Source organism: Rissa tridactyla, chromosome 9 (assembly GCF_028500815.1).
Source record: "Rissa tridactyla isolate bRisTri1 chromosome 9, bRisTri1.patW.cur.20221130, whole genome shotgun sequence".
Taxonomy (NCBI): Eukaryota; Metazoa; Chordata; class Aves; order Charadriiformes; family Laridae; genus Rissa; species Rissa tridactyla.
Window position 1 is genome coordinate 21,915,145 of NC_071474.1, and position 18,151 is coordinate 21,933,295.

At 44.2% G+C, this 18,151-nt stretch overlaps 2 protein-coding genes across 2 annotated transcripts; one reads left to right on the forward strand and one right to left on the reverse strand.

Moving 5' to 3' along the window:
- Positions 1-1,270: 1,270 nt before the first annotated feature.
- On the reverse strand, positions 1,271-2,254 carry LOC128914954 (olfactory receptor 10A7-like). Its single transcript, XM_054214687.1, has one exon. The coding sequence runs from the start codon at positions 2,252-2,254 to the stop codon at positions 1,271-1,273; it is 984 nt and encodes a 327-aa protein (XP_054070662.1).
- Positions 2,255-13,426: 11,172 nt separating this feature from the next.
- On the forward strand, positions 13,427-14,377 carry LOC128914916 (olfactory receptor 12D2-like). Its single transcript, XM_054214627.1, has one exon. The coding sequence runs from the start codon at positions 13,427-13,429 to the stop codon at positions 14,375-14,377; it is 951 nt and encodes a 316-aa protein (XP_054070602.1).
- Positions 14,378-18,151: the final 3,774 nt, after the last annotated feature.

The following is an 18,151-nucleotide window of genomic DNA, read 5'->3' on the forward strand; positions in this document are numbered from 1 at the left end:
AGTAGAGAAATTTTGAGGATGGAGCCTCCATGTCCTTCTGTATGACGGGATCCTACAAACACATGGCCACAACCCGTGCACAGGCGCAGGCCCGGTAACCCGTTAGGTCGCGATGGCACCGATGGCTTGGGTCAGCTAAGACGCTTGGTCTTACTTACAGTCAGTGCATAACAGTTGGCCTCTGCTGCTCCTTCCTCCTCACGCTTTGCTTCTGCTCCAGCGTGGGCCCTCTCTGGGGGCTGCAGCCCTCCAGGATAAACCTGCTCTAGTGTGGGCTTTCCATGAGCTGCAGTTCCCTACCGCTCAAACCTTGCCACGCACACCCAATACACCAGGAATTGTAAAATTGTCCTTTTGTATTTGTCATAGAGCACCTTTGTTACTTCTGGTCTAAGAGACAGTGATGTAAATTAGGTAGTAATCACACCAATTGAAAGAGAAAATGCTGCTCGGACATAAGCAAGACCAGAATTGGGCTTGAAGTTCAATCGAAACAAGCAGAGAGAAAATAAAAGCACAAGTCACATTTCGCTTTAATGAACACTCCATCTGGCAAGCCGGAAAAAGAATCAGACAGAAAGTATTGGGTTCAATGAGTTAACAAACAATCCCCTCCTATAACTTTTTTTCAGACTACATGAGATAAGAATTAATTAAAACAAAGCTACTGCAGCTTGCTGTCAATGTTTCAGTTTATCCTTTCTGTTTTAAAGCGAGATAGTTACTAGCTAGTTTGGGAAAGAGATCTTTGTTCTGAGAGGAAATAAATCAGACCATGTCTACACTTGAATCTTTTCTGTCCCATCGGTAGGGAGGACACTTCCAGGAGACACAGCTCCTTCCCTCCAGCCATAAGGTACTAACTGGTTTCTCGACATAATTGAGTTTTGGTGTTAGTTTTTAACTTTTTTTGGGGTGTGGGGGAGAAGTTCCAGTCTATCACTTTTGCTTTGACAGGGAGGAAACCAAAGTTCTTTTTTCCCAAGACAGGGACTTTATATACTTATGGGCATAGAGGTATAATGATGGGGGAGGATAAGAATTGCATAATCCACTTGTGTAATATTCCTACACTGTGTCAGCTTTACTTGTTTGCAAGGACAGAGTTGCAACAACTATAATTTATTCTAATATACAGAGTAAAAATGGCCAGGTACTTTATGGATTTAACAGCAGATCTTTTTGAAAAACATTTAACTTCATTCACAAATTCCATTTAAATTTTTTTACTAGGGAAACACTTATGCTCTGTGCAGCTCCAAGGAATCCATCACCTGGCCAGAGAAAATATGTCCATCTGCTTCCTAAGTAACCGCTTGTCAATGCATCTCCTCAGGCTTTGCTTGACTTCCTGATTCCTCAAGCTGTAGATGATGGGGTTGAGCATGGGGGTGACAACCGAGTAAGACAGGGAAACCATTTTCTTCATGTTGGATGAGAGGCTGGACTTGGGTCGCAGATGAATGATGCCAGCTGTGCTGTAGAAAAGAGTCACTACCACCAGGTGAGCTGCACAGGTGGAAAAGGCCTGCCTCCGGCCCACAGCCGAGGGTATCTGAAGAACAGCATGGATAATGCGAAAGTAAGAGATGGCTATCAGAGAAAAGGGAATCATCACTATTATGACAATAGCAATAAAAATCAGTAGCTCAAACAAGGCTGTGTCTGCACACACCAGCTTCAACACAGGAGGGACATCACAAAAGAAATGATCAACCACATTTCTCCCGCAGAAGGGCAGGGTAAATAACCACGTGGTGAATCCCAGAGCTACGGGGACACCAGACAGCCAAGACCCAACAACCATCTTGAAGCAGCGATCCCTGTTCATCATGGTGGCATAATGCAATGGGTGGCATATTGCTGCTTGCCGGTCATAAGCCATGACACCTAAGAGGAAACACTCACAGGTGACAAAAAGAATAACACAGTTGAGCTGCAAGGCGCAAGCTGTGAAGGAAATCCTTTTTCTCTCCACCAGCAGAATTGTGAGCATCTTGGGGACAATGCTCAGGCTGTAGCAGATCTCTGTCAAGGCAAGATTCTTTAGGAAGTAGTACATGGGCGTGTGTAGGAGAGGGTCAATGGTTGTGATCAAAACAATTAGAAAGTTCCCTGTTAAGATGGCCAGGAACATGATGGACATCAGTGTGAAAAATAGGAACTGCATCTCGCCTTGGAAGGCAAACCCCACAAGTAAGAAGTGAGTAGTGACGGTTTGGTTTCCTGGCTTCATTTCCTCAACAGGTCCCATCCTAAAAGAGGAAAAAAAAAAAACACACTACAAAAGGATTAGTAGCTTGGGACAGACTTGTGGTCTCAGAAATAGCTACAGCTCCAAGTAAAATGTGGTTTAAAACATGAGGTGAAACTTGGACTGGATATGACAGTGACCCCAATCTCAGCTGGGGAACCTGAACAAGACCATTTGAACAATCACAGGCTGGGATTCATCTTCTCTAAATTAGGTGAACAGAAGATAGACGTACACATTTCGAATAACAATTTGTGTTTATTTTATATGGAAAGAAATGGATACCTGCAAAGGGCAGGTCACCTTAGTGTAAGAGCGGCGTCTGTGATCGAACAGAATAATTTCACTTTGGATGGGCTGGATGTCCCTTAGTTCGCTTCAGTGTCTGAATGTCTATAGACATCTAAATGTCAGACAGTCATCTTAGCATCCGTTTATACTGAGTGACAAGAAATAAAGCACAAGACAGAAACACAATTTCTTTCCTTCTGAGATGGGTGTCCAAGGGTGACAGGATTCACGGTATCATCAATAGTGAAGTGAGTCAAAAATGACCACATTTTTGGATACCTGGAATTAGCTAAAATTCATTTACTTCTTGGTGCTCTAAGCCAGGTGACAGGGAGATCCCGTGGCTTTCCAGCTCCCAGTTTGACTTCAAGCAGAAGTCATCTGCCTACATTATTTTCGTTGTTAAGCCTGGAAAAGTATGATGCAAAGCTAAAAAAGTTTAATTTAAGAAAAGTGTTCATGCACCTACGTTTGTTTCATCAAATCATATAAAATCCATATTCTGAGTTTTCCTTTTAGATAAACTCTGTGGAGTAAAAAGATGCTCAGCACACAGACAGCTGCCCACTTAAAAGTGGTTGCCAGCATCCACACCTTCCTGACATTTTCTGGGAATTTATCAGCTCATCAGATCTGCTAATGGAATCATTTGTCTGGGAAACTTCCTGGACTGTTTCAGCCAAAATATATTTGGTTGATTTTTGAAAGGCCCGTAAAGAGCACAGTATACTTTACATATAGAATCATACTACTTTTTTTTTTTTCTGTATTTACACCATTGGGATTGAGATAATGCAGCCCACAGGATCTGGAGTTTGGCTTTACTCTAAGAGAAAGAAGGATTAACATCTTCTCTTCAGGATTCACATGCATGAGTTCAGAAAATATATGTATATACAAATGTATGTGTAACAAAAAATCCAAACTAATAATGAGAAATAAATTGCCTAGACTACCATGGAGATATCTGTATGTCCAGTGGGGTTTTGGCTTCCATCCACAGACGAAGGAAGACTCTTGCTACCTACAAAGCAGTCAAACTGTATCACTAATCAACACAGAACAGCTTAAGATTTTGAAGTCTTGGGGTTTTCAGGGCTTCTGGAAATGTCTTTTTCTTTTCCTTAGCAATGATGAAAGAGAAAATGAGGAGATGAGAAGGATAGGAAGACACGGGTAGACAGATAGACCCTGTGATTCATTTTTCAACATATTTATCAGCAAAATAGGCAGCTACAGTTGCCAAAGTTTTCTGTAGACAATAGAAATAAGCAAGTATACTCTCAGTATAATTAATGTTTCTCCACCTTAGACATAAGAATTGCTGATGCCGTGGGTTCCTGTTTCTCTCGGGTGACTCAGTGAGTAACTCAGATGTACAAATCTGCATTGTTGGTGTCTAAAGGTAGGTGGGATGGATTCCTCTCCTGTATCATAATAGCAGCTCCAGGCTCCAATTAGAAAAATAAACCATGGAAACACACTTAGGTTTTGGTTTTGCCTTAGGAACCAACTAAGAATAAGAAACAGAAATCAAAATATTACCTTATGTCACTAAAATGAGTCGAATTTTCTCTCTCTCTTCCGTAGAGGCAATAATTCCAAAGGCAGAGAGGAAGAGAAATTATGAACGGAGAGAAAAAAAAGGAAAAAACAAAACCACTTTGCTTTCCTCTGTAAGAGGCAACATCTCCTCTCTGATTCCAAAGGCTCTTACAACTAATGCATGGCGGTATTTGAATTGTTATGTGCTCCCAGTAGGATCAGGTCTCCAGGCAGCACCTTTTTGATATGATTAAAGCATATGTTAAATGAACTTTTTTTACCCATGTTCTATATAAATAATGCAGTATGTTTTAGGACATACTAGCAGTCTAAGCATAGTACAAGCAAAGTTTCCTCCCATGTCTTCAGAGCTGTACGAGTACTTGATATAAGTGTCAACAGTAATAACAGGATATTCTCTTACTGTTTTTCTTATCTAGTTTACTACCATTAGGGAAAAAAATGGAACTTGACATATGTTGGTTTCCCAGTAACTTAAAAGGCTTTCAAGAAATCATTAAAAATGCTTGAATAACAATGGTGTTACGAACATAGAGAATTGCAATATGATATTGAGCCAGAACGGTGGGGTTGGAAGGGACCTCTGGAGATCATCCAGCCCAACCCCCCTGCCAGAGCAGGGTCACCCAGAGCAGGTGGCACAGGAACGCGTCCAAGTGGGTTTGGAATGTCTCCAGAGATGGAGACTCCACCACCTCTCTGGGCAGCCTGCGCCAGGGCTCTGCCACCCAAAATAAGATGAAAAATCTTATGGGTCAAGATAAAGACAGGGAGATCACTTATCAGTTACCATCATGGGCAAAACAAACTGGAATTGAGGAAAATAAATTTAATTTATTGCCAATTAAAATAAATCGGACGGTGAGGAACAAAGACAAAACTAAAACACCTTGCCCCCACCTTTCTCTTTTTCCTGGACTCAACTTCATTCCTTCATTCCCAAATCTCCTACCTCCTCCCCCTCAGACCGGTCCATTCGTATCTGTCTCTGCTCCCCATTCCTCCTCACGCGTGGGTCCTCCAGGGCGCTGCAGTCCTTCAGGATAAACCTGCTCCAGTGTGGCCTCTCGCCATGCTGTGGTTCCTTCAGGGACTGAGGTCAGGCAGAAGTGTCCCTGACGGCTCGGGGTCTGCAGCTGTGTGGCTGGACATACATCTGTTCCGCTGGTCCTGCTCTTGCCTGTGATGCTGCTGGGTCATCAACAAATTTCTGGGCCTGGCAAGGCTTGCTTCCACCCTAATAAATACACAAGCTATGTTGCTTTAACAGTAAGCATAACCCCAAAATGAATTTTGCCCTGTTCTAGGTCTGCATTTCTTAAAGTACAACTGGTTGTTGTAGGGTTTGTCAAAAAAAAAAACAAAAAACAAAAAACCAAAACAAAAAAGTACCCTCCAGTTTCCTTTGATATTGAGAGGATTTTGGTTTCTTTTGCAACTGCTGTGAGCAGTAGCTCCACCATCCTCCCCTGAGCCTCAAGGCCGCCTAGCCTCTGCTTGCCTTTTCAGAGCGTTCCTCCAGCGCGTGGTGCATGTGCCTGCACGCATGTGCGTGGGTGGGGGTTTTGGTTGGCCACACAGGTATATTCCCTAAAACATCTGGCTGGCAGTTTGCATGAGGAAAGTGCATGAGATAATTACAAATTATTACTTTTCAAATATTCTTGCTCTGTCTGAGCATGCAGAGACGCAGTCACAGCTGACGATGAAAGTCAAAGCTGAAATGGACTTCAGTCCAGCCAGGGACGTCAAAGACAGCAAGAAGGGCTTCTCTAAGTACAAAGGTGACAAAAGGCAGACCAGGGAGAATGTGGACCCATCACTGAATGAGCTGGGGGACCTGGTGACATAGGACGTGGAAAAGGCTGGTGTACTGAATGCAGCCTTTACCTCGATCTTTACTAGTAAGACCAGCCTTCAGGAACGCCAGGCCCTAGAGATCAGGGGGAGAGTCTGGAACAAGGATCAGAAGATCAGTTCAGGGAATACCAGGCATATGTAAGAGGGTAGATCTATTAGATATTAGGAAGAAATTCTTTACTCTGAGGGTGGTGAGACACTGGAACAGATTGCCCAGAGAAGTTGCTCATCCTGGGAGGTGTTCAAGGCCAAGTTGGATGGAGCTTTGAGCAATCTAGTCTAGTGTGTGCCTGGCCATGGCAGGGGCTTGGAACTAGATGATCTTTAAGGTCCCTTCCTACTCTAACCGTTCTGATTCTATGATAAGCCCATGAACTTATGGATCATGGAACATGGGATCCTCCTATGAGTGCTGAGGGACCTGGCTGATGTCGTTGTGAGGCCGTTGTCAATAAACTTTGAATGACCATTGTGACTGGGAGAGATTCCTGAGGACTGGAGGAAAGCAAATGTCACTCCTGTCTTCGAAAAGGGCAAGAAAGAGGATCCAGAGAACTACAGGCTGGTCAAGCCCAGCTTGGTCCCTGGGAAGGTGATGGAGCAACTAATCCTATGAACCGTTTCCAGGCACATGAAGAACATGAATGTCATCATCAGGAGTAGTCAGCATAGCTTTGTCAAGGGGAAATCATACTTCATCAACCTAATAACCTACTTTGATGAAAGGACTGGTTTGGTAGACGGGAGAGCAGTTAGATATGCCCTTTTTTGCCCCTGCTGCAAGGTGAATGGTATCTTGGGCTGCATTACGACAAGTGTTGCCAGCAGGTAAAGGGGTATGATCCTTCCCCTCTACTCAGCACTGGTGAGGAGTCTGGAGAGCTGTGTCCAATTCTGGACTCCTCAGTACAAGAGAGGCATGGACATACTGGAGAGACCCCAACAACCAGACACCAAGATGGTGAAGGGACTGGAACACCTCGCACACAAGGAAAGGCTGGGAGAGCTAGTACTGTTCAGCCTGGAGAAGAGAAAGCTTGGGGGGGATCTTATCAATGTGCATCAACACATGATGGGGGAACGTCCAGGTTTGGAGTGGAGCAGAGCCAACTTTCTGTTCAGTGAGAGGCTCTTGCTCCTACTTGTTGCTGTGTCAACCAGGGCCAGCTGAGGTGGACATTTACCCCATGGAGGTGTTGCACCTGTGGGGAGGTGGGGACAGGTCAGGTGACCCAAACTGACCAATGAGGTGTTCCATCTCAGCTGCCATGCTCAGGATAAAAGCTGAGGGATCAAAGGGATTTGGTTAGCTTTGTCTTCTTCAGTGGGTCTCTTCCTCCAAATTTTCTCTTCCTCCAATGTTTCTCTTCCTCCAACAGCTGATGTCTAAGGAGGACCCTGTCAGTTCATCTACCTTCAGTTCACCATCAGTATGTTCTGGGATCCAGTTCCCATTCATCACTGAGTCCAGTCTGGTCTGGAACTTTCCCAGTGCCTGCCAGTGACATCTCCCTGGGAGCTTGATATGGCTTTGTATATACTGTATGTATTTCATTATTTCCTTTTTATTTTACTATTAATATTTCATTAAAGTAGTTTTGTTTTTTTCTAAACTCATACATCTCTTTATCTCTCTTCTTCCTCTCCTTGGAGCAAATGGATGAAGCAAGACATCTGTCATCTTGTCATTGGCCAACTCAGACTGAACCATGACAGGGGAGCAAAGAAGGAGACAGGCTCTTTCCAGTGGTGCCCAGAGCCAGGATGAGAGGCAATGGGCACAAACAGAAGCACAGGAGGTTCCCTCTGAGCACCAGGAAATGCTTTTTTACTGTGAGGGTGACTGAGCACTGGCACAGGTTGCCCAAGGAGGTTATGGAGTGTTCCTCCTCAAAGATATTCAAAAGCAGTCTGGACACAGTCCTGGGTGAGTGACTTTAGATGACCCCCTAGATGTGGTGACCTCCAGAGGTCCCTTCCAGCCTCAACCATTCTGTGATGTTGTTTACCTTGATTTCAGAATGGCTTCTGATGTTGTCTTCCATAGGATCCCCTAGAGAAGCTGAAGAATTATGGGCTGGATTAGGGGAAAATGCGGTGGACTAAAAACTGGCTGGTCAGGCCCAGGGGGTTGTGATCCACGGCACAAAGTCTAGTTGGAGGCCAGTAACTAGTAGTGTACCTTAGGGGTCAGTACTAGGTCCAGTCCTGTCAACACTTCATGAATTATCTGTATGATGGGCCCTCAGTAAATTTGCTACAACCACAAAACTGGGAGCAGTGGCTGATACACCAAGGAGTCATACTGCTGTCCAGAGGAACCTCAACAGGCTAGAGAAATGGGCCAACTGGAACCTTAAGTCATGTTTTATGCTGTTTGAAAACCAGGAGTTTCTTTGTCGTTTTCGATAAACTCTCTTTCAGTCTTATTTTTCAGAGTATAAATAAGGGGGTTTGACGTGGGTGTTAAGATGCTATATTGGGTTGACATTGGCCTATCAAAGCCTATAGGAGTTGATGAAAGTCTGAGTGCAGCACAAGTCCAGCAACAGTGGAATTTCACAGCTGAAATGACATTGTATTGGGTTCACAGGTGCTTAAACTGAAAAGAGGAATACTGTTTACAAGAGCGTATAAAAATCCCATCACCCACACCCCAGATACTGGTTGGATGCAGCCTTGTGTAATGCAAAGGGTTGCACGTTGATTGAAATGGCCATATGTATATGGGTCATAATCCATTGCTGAGAGCGTAAAAGCTTCTGCACGAGCTAGCAGGAAAAAAAAGTATAAAATTTTACAATGCCATCGAGAGAAACATTTTTCTCCTTTTCCAGGAAGTTCTTCAGCATCTTTGGGACAGTCTCAGTGGAGTAACAGACATCAGCAAAAGCTAGATGACCCAGAAATACATGGAGGACTGAAGCTGAGGATTCACTTTTATTACCAGCACAGTAAGTGCATTCCCAGTCAGTGTCATTAGATAATAAAAAAAGCCACCAGAAATGGTGAAATCTGGAAGCTGGGATGGTTGGAAAGTCCCAACAGAAGAAACTCGGTCACCACATTTTTCCATTCACGTTTTGTCAGCAACCAGGAGACTGCAAAACAAACGAACAAAACTTGTAAATTTGTGAAAACAAAAGATAAAATTGGAGGAAGGCAGGGAAGTGTGCCACAGCCGTATGCCAGAGGAGGAATTTCCGGTAGGGTGAGGAGTATAGATGTACCGCTGCACAAGTCACTGGTTAGAAGTCTCTGGGACAACCGTGTGTTGTGTCGGGTCACGTGTGCTCGAGAAAGGTAATTCAGTGTAGGTCCTCCAGAGGAGTGCTGGTTAAATAGTGACCTCAGTCTAGCAAATCTCTGCTCTCGGTCTCTTGTCTACTGGTCTGATGGGAAGGTCATTTTATAATGTTCAGTTTCATCTCCCTGTCACCGGCGGAGTGATTAACTTCAGGCGTAAGAGAGTAGTGAAATATTTATTAACATAAAACAGTAATTTAACAAAGTTAGTCATGAACGCGACAGTGTTTTACGAGGTTGGATGGAGGGGCATGCTCAGTTATTTACTGTCCAGAGGCCAGGGTCAGACAGAGCTGTCAGGGAGACCCTCCCGTTGGGTCCCGAGGCTCAGAAAGGACCCTCAGAAAGGACCCTCAGCTTTCGGAACTCCTTCTCCAAGAGGAGTCTGGGAGCGGCTGGATCCAGTCCTAGTCCCAGACCTGGCCGATGGTTTATGTCTAAAGGATTATATCTGTGCTATCAATCCTTCATATCACTTAGCTAAGATTGCAAAGTTTAGCGTGCTATAAGCCGCTTACTGAGAAGCTGTGGCAGAAAGGGATCTCTCAGCCTGGAGGAGCAACCTTGAGCGGGCGTCCCAACTCAAGGAGACATCCTGGCGTGCAGCCTGCTGCCGCGCAGGAGAGCTCAAAGGGCTCTTGGGCTGTCCGCTATTTACAGAGTAAGAGAATTGACCTATAGTCATATACGCATGGGAACAAGAACTCTCGGTCCCCACTCCAGGCAGTGTTTTGTCTGTGTTGCCAGCCATCCCCCATAGGTCAGGTCCAACTCATCACAGCTCCCACTGATGGCCATGGCTTGGGCAGGAGCTGGTGGAGGGGAAGGGGGAAAAGGGGAGAGCACGCCACCACAGTCCCCTAATATGACAAATGTTAGCATTTGTCATGCTCCATATATACTCGATACAGTTGTTTACACAATTTTTACTTGTTGTTCCTAGATAAAGCAAAATGGGCAAATGGAATCACTTGCAGATTGAAAAACAACGCATGCATAACACGGCAAGGAGAACCTCGGAGGCATCACCTTCTCTGTAAATGACAACTATGCAGCCATTTCTGCTGCTGAAGGTCTGTCAATAATATCTTAACTCAGCCCAAGTGGTTTTTGCCTCCTCTTCTTCGTTGCAGTTGTGCACCAGGCTGCCCTTGCTGACACCCATGATTTACACCTTTAATTTATTTATTTATTGATAGGGCGAGGGGGAACGGTTTTAAACTGCAAGAGGGGGGATTTAGATGAGATGTGAGGAAAAAATCCTTTGCTGTGAGGGTGGTGAGCCCCTGGCCCAGGTTGCCCAGAGAAGCTGTGGCTGCCCCATCCCTGGAGGTATTCAAGGGCAGGTTGGACGGGGCTTGGAGCAACGTGGTGTGGTGGGAGGTGTCCCTGCCCAGGGCAGCGGGTGGCACTGGGTAGGCTTCAAGGTCCCTTCCAACCCAAACCATTCTACCAACAAAAATAAAGAAATCCTGAGATATCAGAATGGATGGAACACATTCTTGGTTTCACAAATCCAATATTTGAAAGAGATTGAGGAAATCTTGCCCAAACACTGCTCCAGTTCAGATGAGGTTGCACGGCTTGGTCCTCTATTGCCAGTAGAAATCCCAGCCCTAAATGCCGCGCACTGTGGTGGAGATGTTTGTGTTTGATTTTTGTGCGTGTTTCTTTGGGATTAGGTGGGTGTTTTTGTTTTAGTTTAAATGTTTGTTTGGTTTTAGCCAGTCTCTGTGGGCTGCTTCATTTTTTTTTTTTGCCTTCTGTTTTGCAGGTGGCTCATCTCTGCAGTGTGTTGAGGGAACACTTTGTTCGTCACTCTGCGGCTCACCATTGGATCACAAACCTCATCCCAGGAGACTGATCAAAGCCACAGGAAATTTACTTCCCGCCTGAGGCCGTTGATCTTCTGCACGTGCTGGACATGATACAAAGACTTCTTCCCCCTCTAACTCGGTCATCAGAGATTTCTGGTCCAATCAGCAAAGCTTCCTCCTCCCATCCTACCTGAATAACTACAAGCCGCTGCGAACTTGGGGTTGTCATTGTCATCGCTGCTGCAGTATTAATCTCTCAGCCAAAAGAATGCCAAGCGGATATGAAAGAGGAAAGGAGAACAGAAATCCTCAGTCTTTTACCTCCACAAAATAGACTGGTTTTGTCCTCAGCTTTGCTTTATGGCTCGCTGTCAGGGGGCCCTACCCCAATGGGAAAAATGGGGGTTGGTAGTGAGGTTTGTGCAGAATTATCTTTTTTTTTTTATTACATTGTAATTTATATAGTTGGAAAACCAGGCAAGCTTCTGCATGCAAAGTGTTTTCTTCGCATTTGTCTTTAAGCAAGAGTCCTAAAATCAATTAAAAAAAGAAGACTGGGGGACTGTTTTCCTTTGACTGGATGTGTTAATCAGCTAATTGGAGAAAACAGCAGTCAGCTTCTGTGAAACACAAGGGAAGTGCTGGAAAGAGAAGAAAAAAATTTCAGCAGGAATAGGGGAAAGGGAATCGATCACCTGTGGGTGACTGTGATCAACAGGCAGAATCGGAGGAGGCTGCGGGACACACCGTAAGGCAGTGATGTCTTTCTGCAGGCGGTTTCCAATGAGGAGGGCTTTGGTGCCTAAAGGTGGCAAATAACATGTAGGAAACTGAAGCATTTCGTTATTTCACAGAAAATTGCATCTATACCTCTTCAAATGCAGGTGACTGACTAAAATTTTGATAAGTCTATAACATTCCCAAATCTAATGTGTCCCACAGAGCCTGCTCAAAGATCAGACTAACACCGTTGTCAGAGAAACACAATCTTATTTTAGAGTGGACGCATATGTACATAAATGACCTTTGGGCTGCATACTCATGTTCTTTTAGTCTGAAATCAGTCTAGAAGTTTTCTGTTTGTTTACTGTTTTCATGCTGAAAGAATAAGCTAAAGAAGTCGGAGGAAGAGAGTGGCTGGGCTTGAGATATCTCATAATGACTTTTCAATGACAGTATGTAGTGCAATGGAATGGGCAAGAAAGACCATGAAATGTATCTATATGTGTTTTGACCTCGTGACTAGAAATAGTTTGGAAGTAATTATTTGTTCATTAGTTGTCTTCATCAATATTAATCATCACTGCATTGAATGTACGGAGAAAATTACTTGCCTTGTAGACTTCGCAGCCTATACTGTACGTAAGACATACCTGTGCCTACTTGCCCCCATGAAATAACCTCAGGACTCTGTTCTTTGTTGCATGTGGTTGGGACTTACCCATAGCCATAAACAAACTTACCTGAAACCGAACAAATTGAAAGTATGTGCGTACTCGTTTGCATTTTGGAAGCCTGTCGATACTGACGGAACTGACCGTACTGTCTCAGCAGGGCAGTTCGATTGACTTCCAGTGGGATGAGCCCTTTTGGAGCATCTTCTGGTGGCTGTGGATAAAAAAATGCGAACTGGGCTCCTGCAAATTCAGTTGTGCTCCCTCACAGTTTTGTAGGAGGTGAGATGCTGGCTTTTGCTGCTGCTGCTCAACAAAAAGACATTCTTTAGGCCAAGTTTACAGTCCAATAACAAAACCAGTTTGTGATCCCATGCTAAGGCATCCTCTTCCTTTATTCTCACCAACATTCAGAAGAAATGCTGATGGTTGTGTGGTACCTCGGAGCACCTTTTGCTGGCCGTGGATATAATAAGGGAAATTGTGCATTTTTTTTAAGGTCAAAAAACTGCCTGGAAGAGATGATAACCATTAGAAATGTGAAAGTTGAAATTGGCTTAATGAAATGTAGGCACAATAGTAGAAAGAAAGCATCAAGAGTGGTTCACATTATGAGTTAGAAGCTTTATTGATGAAATCAAAGGTTGTAGCAGGGAGTTACAGCAGAAGAGAACTGAAATATGAATGTGACTGAAGGTGAAGAGAAGCAGCAGTGTTTTACATCTCACATATTCTGCTGTTATGCATAGATGGAAGGTTTTATTTTAATAATTTCTGCTCTGTGATATTTTACTCTTTTCCTTTTTCTAAAGTAGGAGAAGACCACATTCAAGTTCTTTGTGTTAAAATAGCACATAAAGAAATGAGTTTTGTAATGCTGTTACTCCTCACAACTGTAGAACCTTGACATTTTGCCTTTGCTTCTTGTTGTTCCAGCAATGCTGAACCAGACAGACGTGAGTGAGTTCATCCTTTTGGGCCTCACTGATGTCCAGGGGCTGCAGCACTTCTTCTTCATCTCCTTTCTGCTGCTCTACTTGACCAGTCTTCTGGGGAATGGTGCCATTGTGACCATGGTCATATTTGAGCCCCGACTCCACACACCCATGTACTTCTTCCTTGGCAACCTGTCCTGCCTGGATATTTTCTACTCTACGGTCACTGTTCCCAAGATGCTGACTGGCTTTCTCTTTGGCCATCAGCCCATCTCTTTCGGCGGGTGCTTGGCCCAGCTCCACTTCTTCCACTTCCTGGGCAGTACTGAGGCTGTGCTCCTGGCCACCATGGCCTACGACCGCTACGTGGCCATTTGCAATCCTTTGCGCTACGCCCTTGTCATGAGCCCACAGACTTGTCTGCTGCTGGCGGTGGCCAGCTGGTCCACTGGTTTTGTACATGCCACGATGCACTCAGTCATGACCTCCCAACTGAGTTTCTGTGGCCACAAGGACATTCGTCACTTCTTCTGTGACATCAAGCCACTGTTGGCTTTGGCTTGCAGTACTACCAGCCTCAACATGACTCTCCTCAATGTTGTCACCACATCTATTGTTCTAGGCCCCTTCACTCTCATAGTCCTCTCCTACCTCTACATCATCTCCTTTGTCTTCCAGAAAGTCCGGTGCCAGGAAGGAAGATGGAAGCCCTTCTCCACCTGTGCCTCCCACCTCACCATTGTGGCCCTGTTTTACATACCAGTGCTCTGCAATTATACGCCACCCTCCTCAGGAAGCTTCCCTAAAAGGGATGTGCAAGTGTCTCTCATGTACAGCGCTGTCACTCCAGCTCTGAACCCCTTGATCTACACTCTTAGGAACCAGGAGGTGAGATCTGCCCTGAGAAAAATGTTAGGGAGAAAACGTTTTTCCTGGAGGAAAGTGACTAAATGAAGGACAAGGCTCAGAATGCGGTTACTCCCCCTCTCATATTTATAAGGGAAGAGGTCAAAAGGATGCTGTATTGCAAAAGGCTGAAAAACTTTTTATTATCACATGTAGTTCAACACCTTAGGAATTAATGGCATAGATCTAAATCAGGGGAGATATGGGAGGACTTGATGCTTCTTCCATTGTTTTTAGATGCCTTACCGTACCCCATCTGATCTGTGGCTTCAAATCCAGAAGGATGTGTGTCTCTTGCAGGAACTGAGACATACCTGACAGACTCGTGCAGATGTCCCTACATCCCCAAGTCCTTCTCCTCAGGGCTGCTCTCAATTCATTCTCTGCCCAGCTTCTCTTTGTGCTTGGCATTGCCCTGGCCCAGGTGCAGGACCTTGCACTTGGCCTTGTTGAACTTCATGAGGTTTGCAGGGCCCACCTCTCAAGGTCCCTCTGGATGGCATCCCTTCCCTTCACTTTGTCAACCATGCTACACAGCTCGGTGTCATTGGCAAACTCGCTGAGAGTGAATTCGATCCCACTGTCCATGTCACCAACAAAGATGCTGAACAACACTGGTCCCAGTACCAACCCCTGAGGAATGCCACTCATCACTGGTCACCAATTGGACATTGAGCCACTGGCTGCCACCCTTTGATTGTGATCATCCAGCCAGTTCCTTATCCGCTGAGTAGTCCATCCGTCAAATCCATGTCTCTCCAATTTAGAGACAAGGGACGGTGTCAAATGCTTTGCATAAGTCCAGGTAGATGATGTCAGTTACTCAGTTTAATTCCTGGACAAGTACTATTGCTAGTCCCCTCCTTTGATCTTCTCTCATCTTATGGTGCTTGCACCTACGTACTGGCTTGTGGGTCTTCTGATCATATGCCTGTGTCTGTGTCTAGCAATGCAGCCATGGCTGGTTGTGTTGGTGTGAGGAATACACTGACCCTTAGCTGTACTTTGGTTCAGACCAACTAAGGAGCAAGGGGCGTCATGCCCTGTGGTGAACCTGCAAGCTGGAGTGCTCCTGGCTCACTTGCAAGGGAGTGAAGGTACTTGGAAAAAATATTCTGAAAGGGGGTTTTTGAAGCCCGAAAAATGCAAGACAACCAAAGTACAGAACAAGATAGTAAAGCTAAAACGAAGACATCTGTAAAGATTACCGTCAGGGTGGGCCGAGTATAAGCTCTCCCTTAATTGCAGCTGGCTTGCCTGCCAGATGACTCTCCCCTTGAGCAGGGACGCCTGTCAAGGTTTGAGATCCCTTACCTGAGACTAAGAGATCCCTTTCTCGCAACAGATCCTTGGTAAGTGATTGATGGCATGCTGAATTAATACGTATGAAACATTGCTAATCCATAGAGCTACTTCATTATTATAAACTTTTTATAGGTAATTCCATTAGACATAAATCATTCTCCAAGTCTGAGACTAAGACTGGGCCTAACCATACCTAGGCTCCATAAGGAGTTTAGAGAGCAAGGGGGTCCACTCTGAACCTCATGGCTCAACGAGAGGGTCTTCCTTACCCTTTGCATCTCCAGTCTCTGAATCATTCTAACTCGATTCTAACTCAATTTTCCTTTGTATGTTTCTTCCATGCAGTAATTAATAACATTGCCATCAACCTTATTGAACCTTGGTAAAGCACTGTTAAACTTTGTTATACTCCGTTAAACTCCATCAAATTATTATTTTACCGGAATAAACCATATTGCTGCATTTCTCTGAGTGAGGTGCATTCCACTCATCCATAACAGTTGGTGTATCTTATAATCACAGAATCACAGAATCTTCATGGTTGGAAAGGACCTGGAAGAGTTTGAAAACACACCTTCAAAATGCTCTAAAATAGTATTGGTTTTTTGAATAATTATATGCATGTCACGATTTTTGGTACCTAAGTGTATTTTTCACCCTAACTGAATGTGCAGGTAATTTGACAAGAACAGCACCAGAGGGAACTGGGAACTGTCACTGGGTCTGCAATGCAGTGTTGTTTCTGAAGGTGGTGAGAGGGTCAATTTTATCACTGACAGCTTCACCCTTCACGACTCCTGAGAGAAACAGTCAAAGACACACCGTCCACAAGCTGCTTGACCACAAAGATAACGATGTTCGGTTCCTTTAACAGCACCAACCCCTATCGGAAAATGACGTTTATTAAGTTCAGTTGTAGCGTATTAATTTAACATCATTAGGCTTGAATAAGAAACAAGAATTCCCTGTTGCATCATACGCTCATTAAAAACTTGAAGTCTAGCAAAACTCTTCCTCAAAGACTATTTCTCCTATTAGCCACCTGATGACTGTACAGAAAAGCTTGTTATAGTTTGCTGAGTCAATCGTGCCCTTGGGTAAAAGCCGCACAGTGTGAAGCGTGGTCACAGGAGTAAAGTTTCCTGAAGTTTTAATGGGGCCTGCTGAGGCTATTAGAGATGGGGCTGCTGCAGGAAGTCTAAGTGGCCCTCCTGGGGGCCTCATCAGAGCAGAAAGTCAGAGCATGGTTATACGAAAATAAAGGAAGGATATAGGAAAATAAAGGGGCAATTCCCTGAAATACTGTCCCCTCCAATCCCCCCCCCACCTCTGCAGTACTCATCCAGCTCACCCATTGCCCCTCACTGAACTGCTGTCGCTCTTCTACAAGTGTCCCCAGTGGGACGTTCAATGGCAATGACTCTGTCAAAGGGTCACTGTAAAGTTCTTCTCTACTGAAGAGAGTTGTTTTAACAGTAAAACGCATGCACAATCATGATGTGGGTGTTCCACTGTTGCTGTCTAAAAGTAGAGAGAAATGTCTGTTCACAGCGTCTTTGGGTCTGGTTTCACAAACCTTAGGGACGCACACATCAAAGCACAACCTCTAAGACAGAACCAAGCGAAACCCGGTCTGTTTCACCAAAAAAAAATGAAGACGTGGCTTGAAATGCATAAACAGAAAGGAGGAAGGTGTATTTCAAGTTAGACTAAATAATTAGCTCATCTTCTACAGGTGCTAAAGATGTCTTAACCCAGGTAACTCAGAACAGTCAGTTCAGAGAAAAGGTGTGTCCTGGTTTGAGGTAAAACAGCACCAACTTTCTGTTCAGTAATTTTACTCCTTACCTAGGCCACCTCTAACTCTCCAAAATTAATGGCATGGTGTGCAAGAAAAGGGTTCCTTCTCAGAGTGAGACCAATGTTTACAGCAATGTAACATAAATGTAAACCAATGTTTAGAGTTTGTGCCAAGGAATGGTACCAGAGAGGCTCTTACTTATACTCAAGTAGGAGTATCAATTTAGTTGTTTGAGAGTTAAGTGCTACGATAAACATTTTGGTTAAAGACTCTCTGATTTTTCTGCCTATTTAGACTTTGATTCCTGTTGTGAGGGGAAAGCATTTCAGAAAAGAGGGAAAGAAATATGTCATGTTTATAGGATATTAGGTTCTCTCCTGTCCAAAACCCCAAATCCTATCTTTCCAGGTTAAAACTTCATTAGAAAAATAATAAAGCTCTGGCGTCTATAATTATTCCCAAACCACATATGCACGAAGGGGGAGATAAGCAGAAGGAATGAGACCCTGTGGTGATCTACAGCATATATGAAGGTACATGAAATAAATTTTAGCAAACACAGTGAGGATGCTGTTAGAGAAGATTATTTCAGATATCTACTTAAGGATAAGATGAATCACACCCAAGAAGTGACAATGTCTTTGTATTATATGTTATGTTATGTTATATTATATATACTGTATATTATATAGTATATATTATATAGGTAGTCTTCA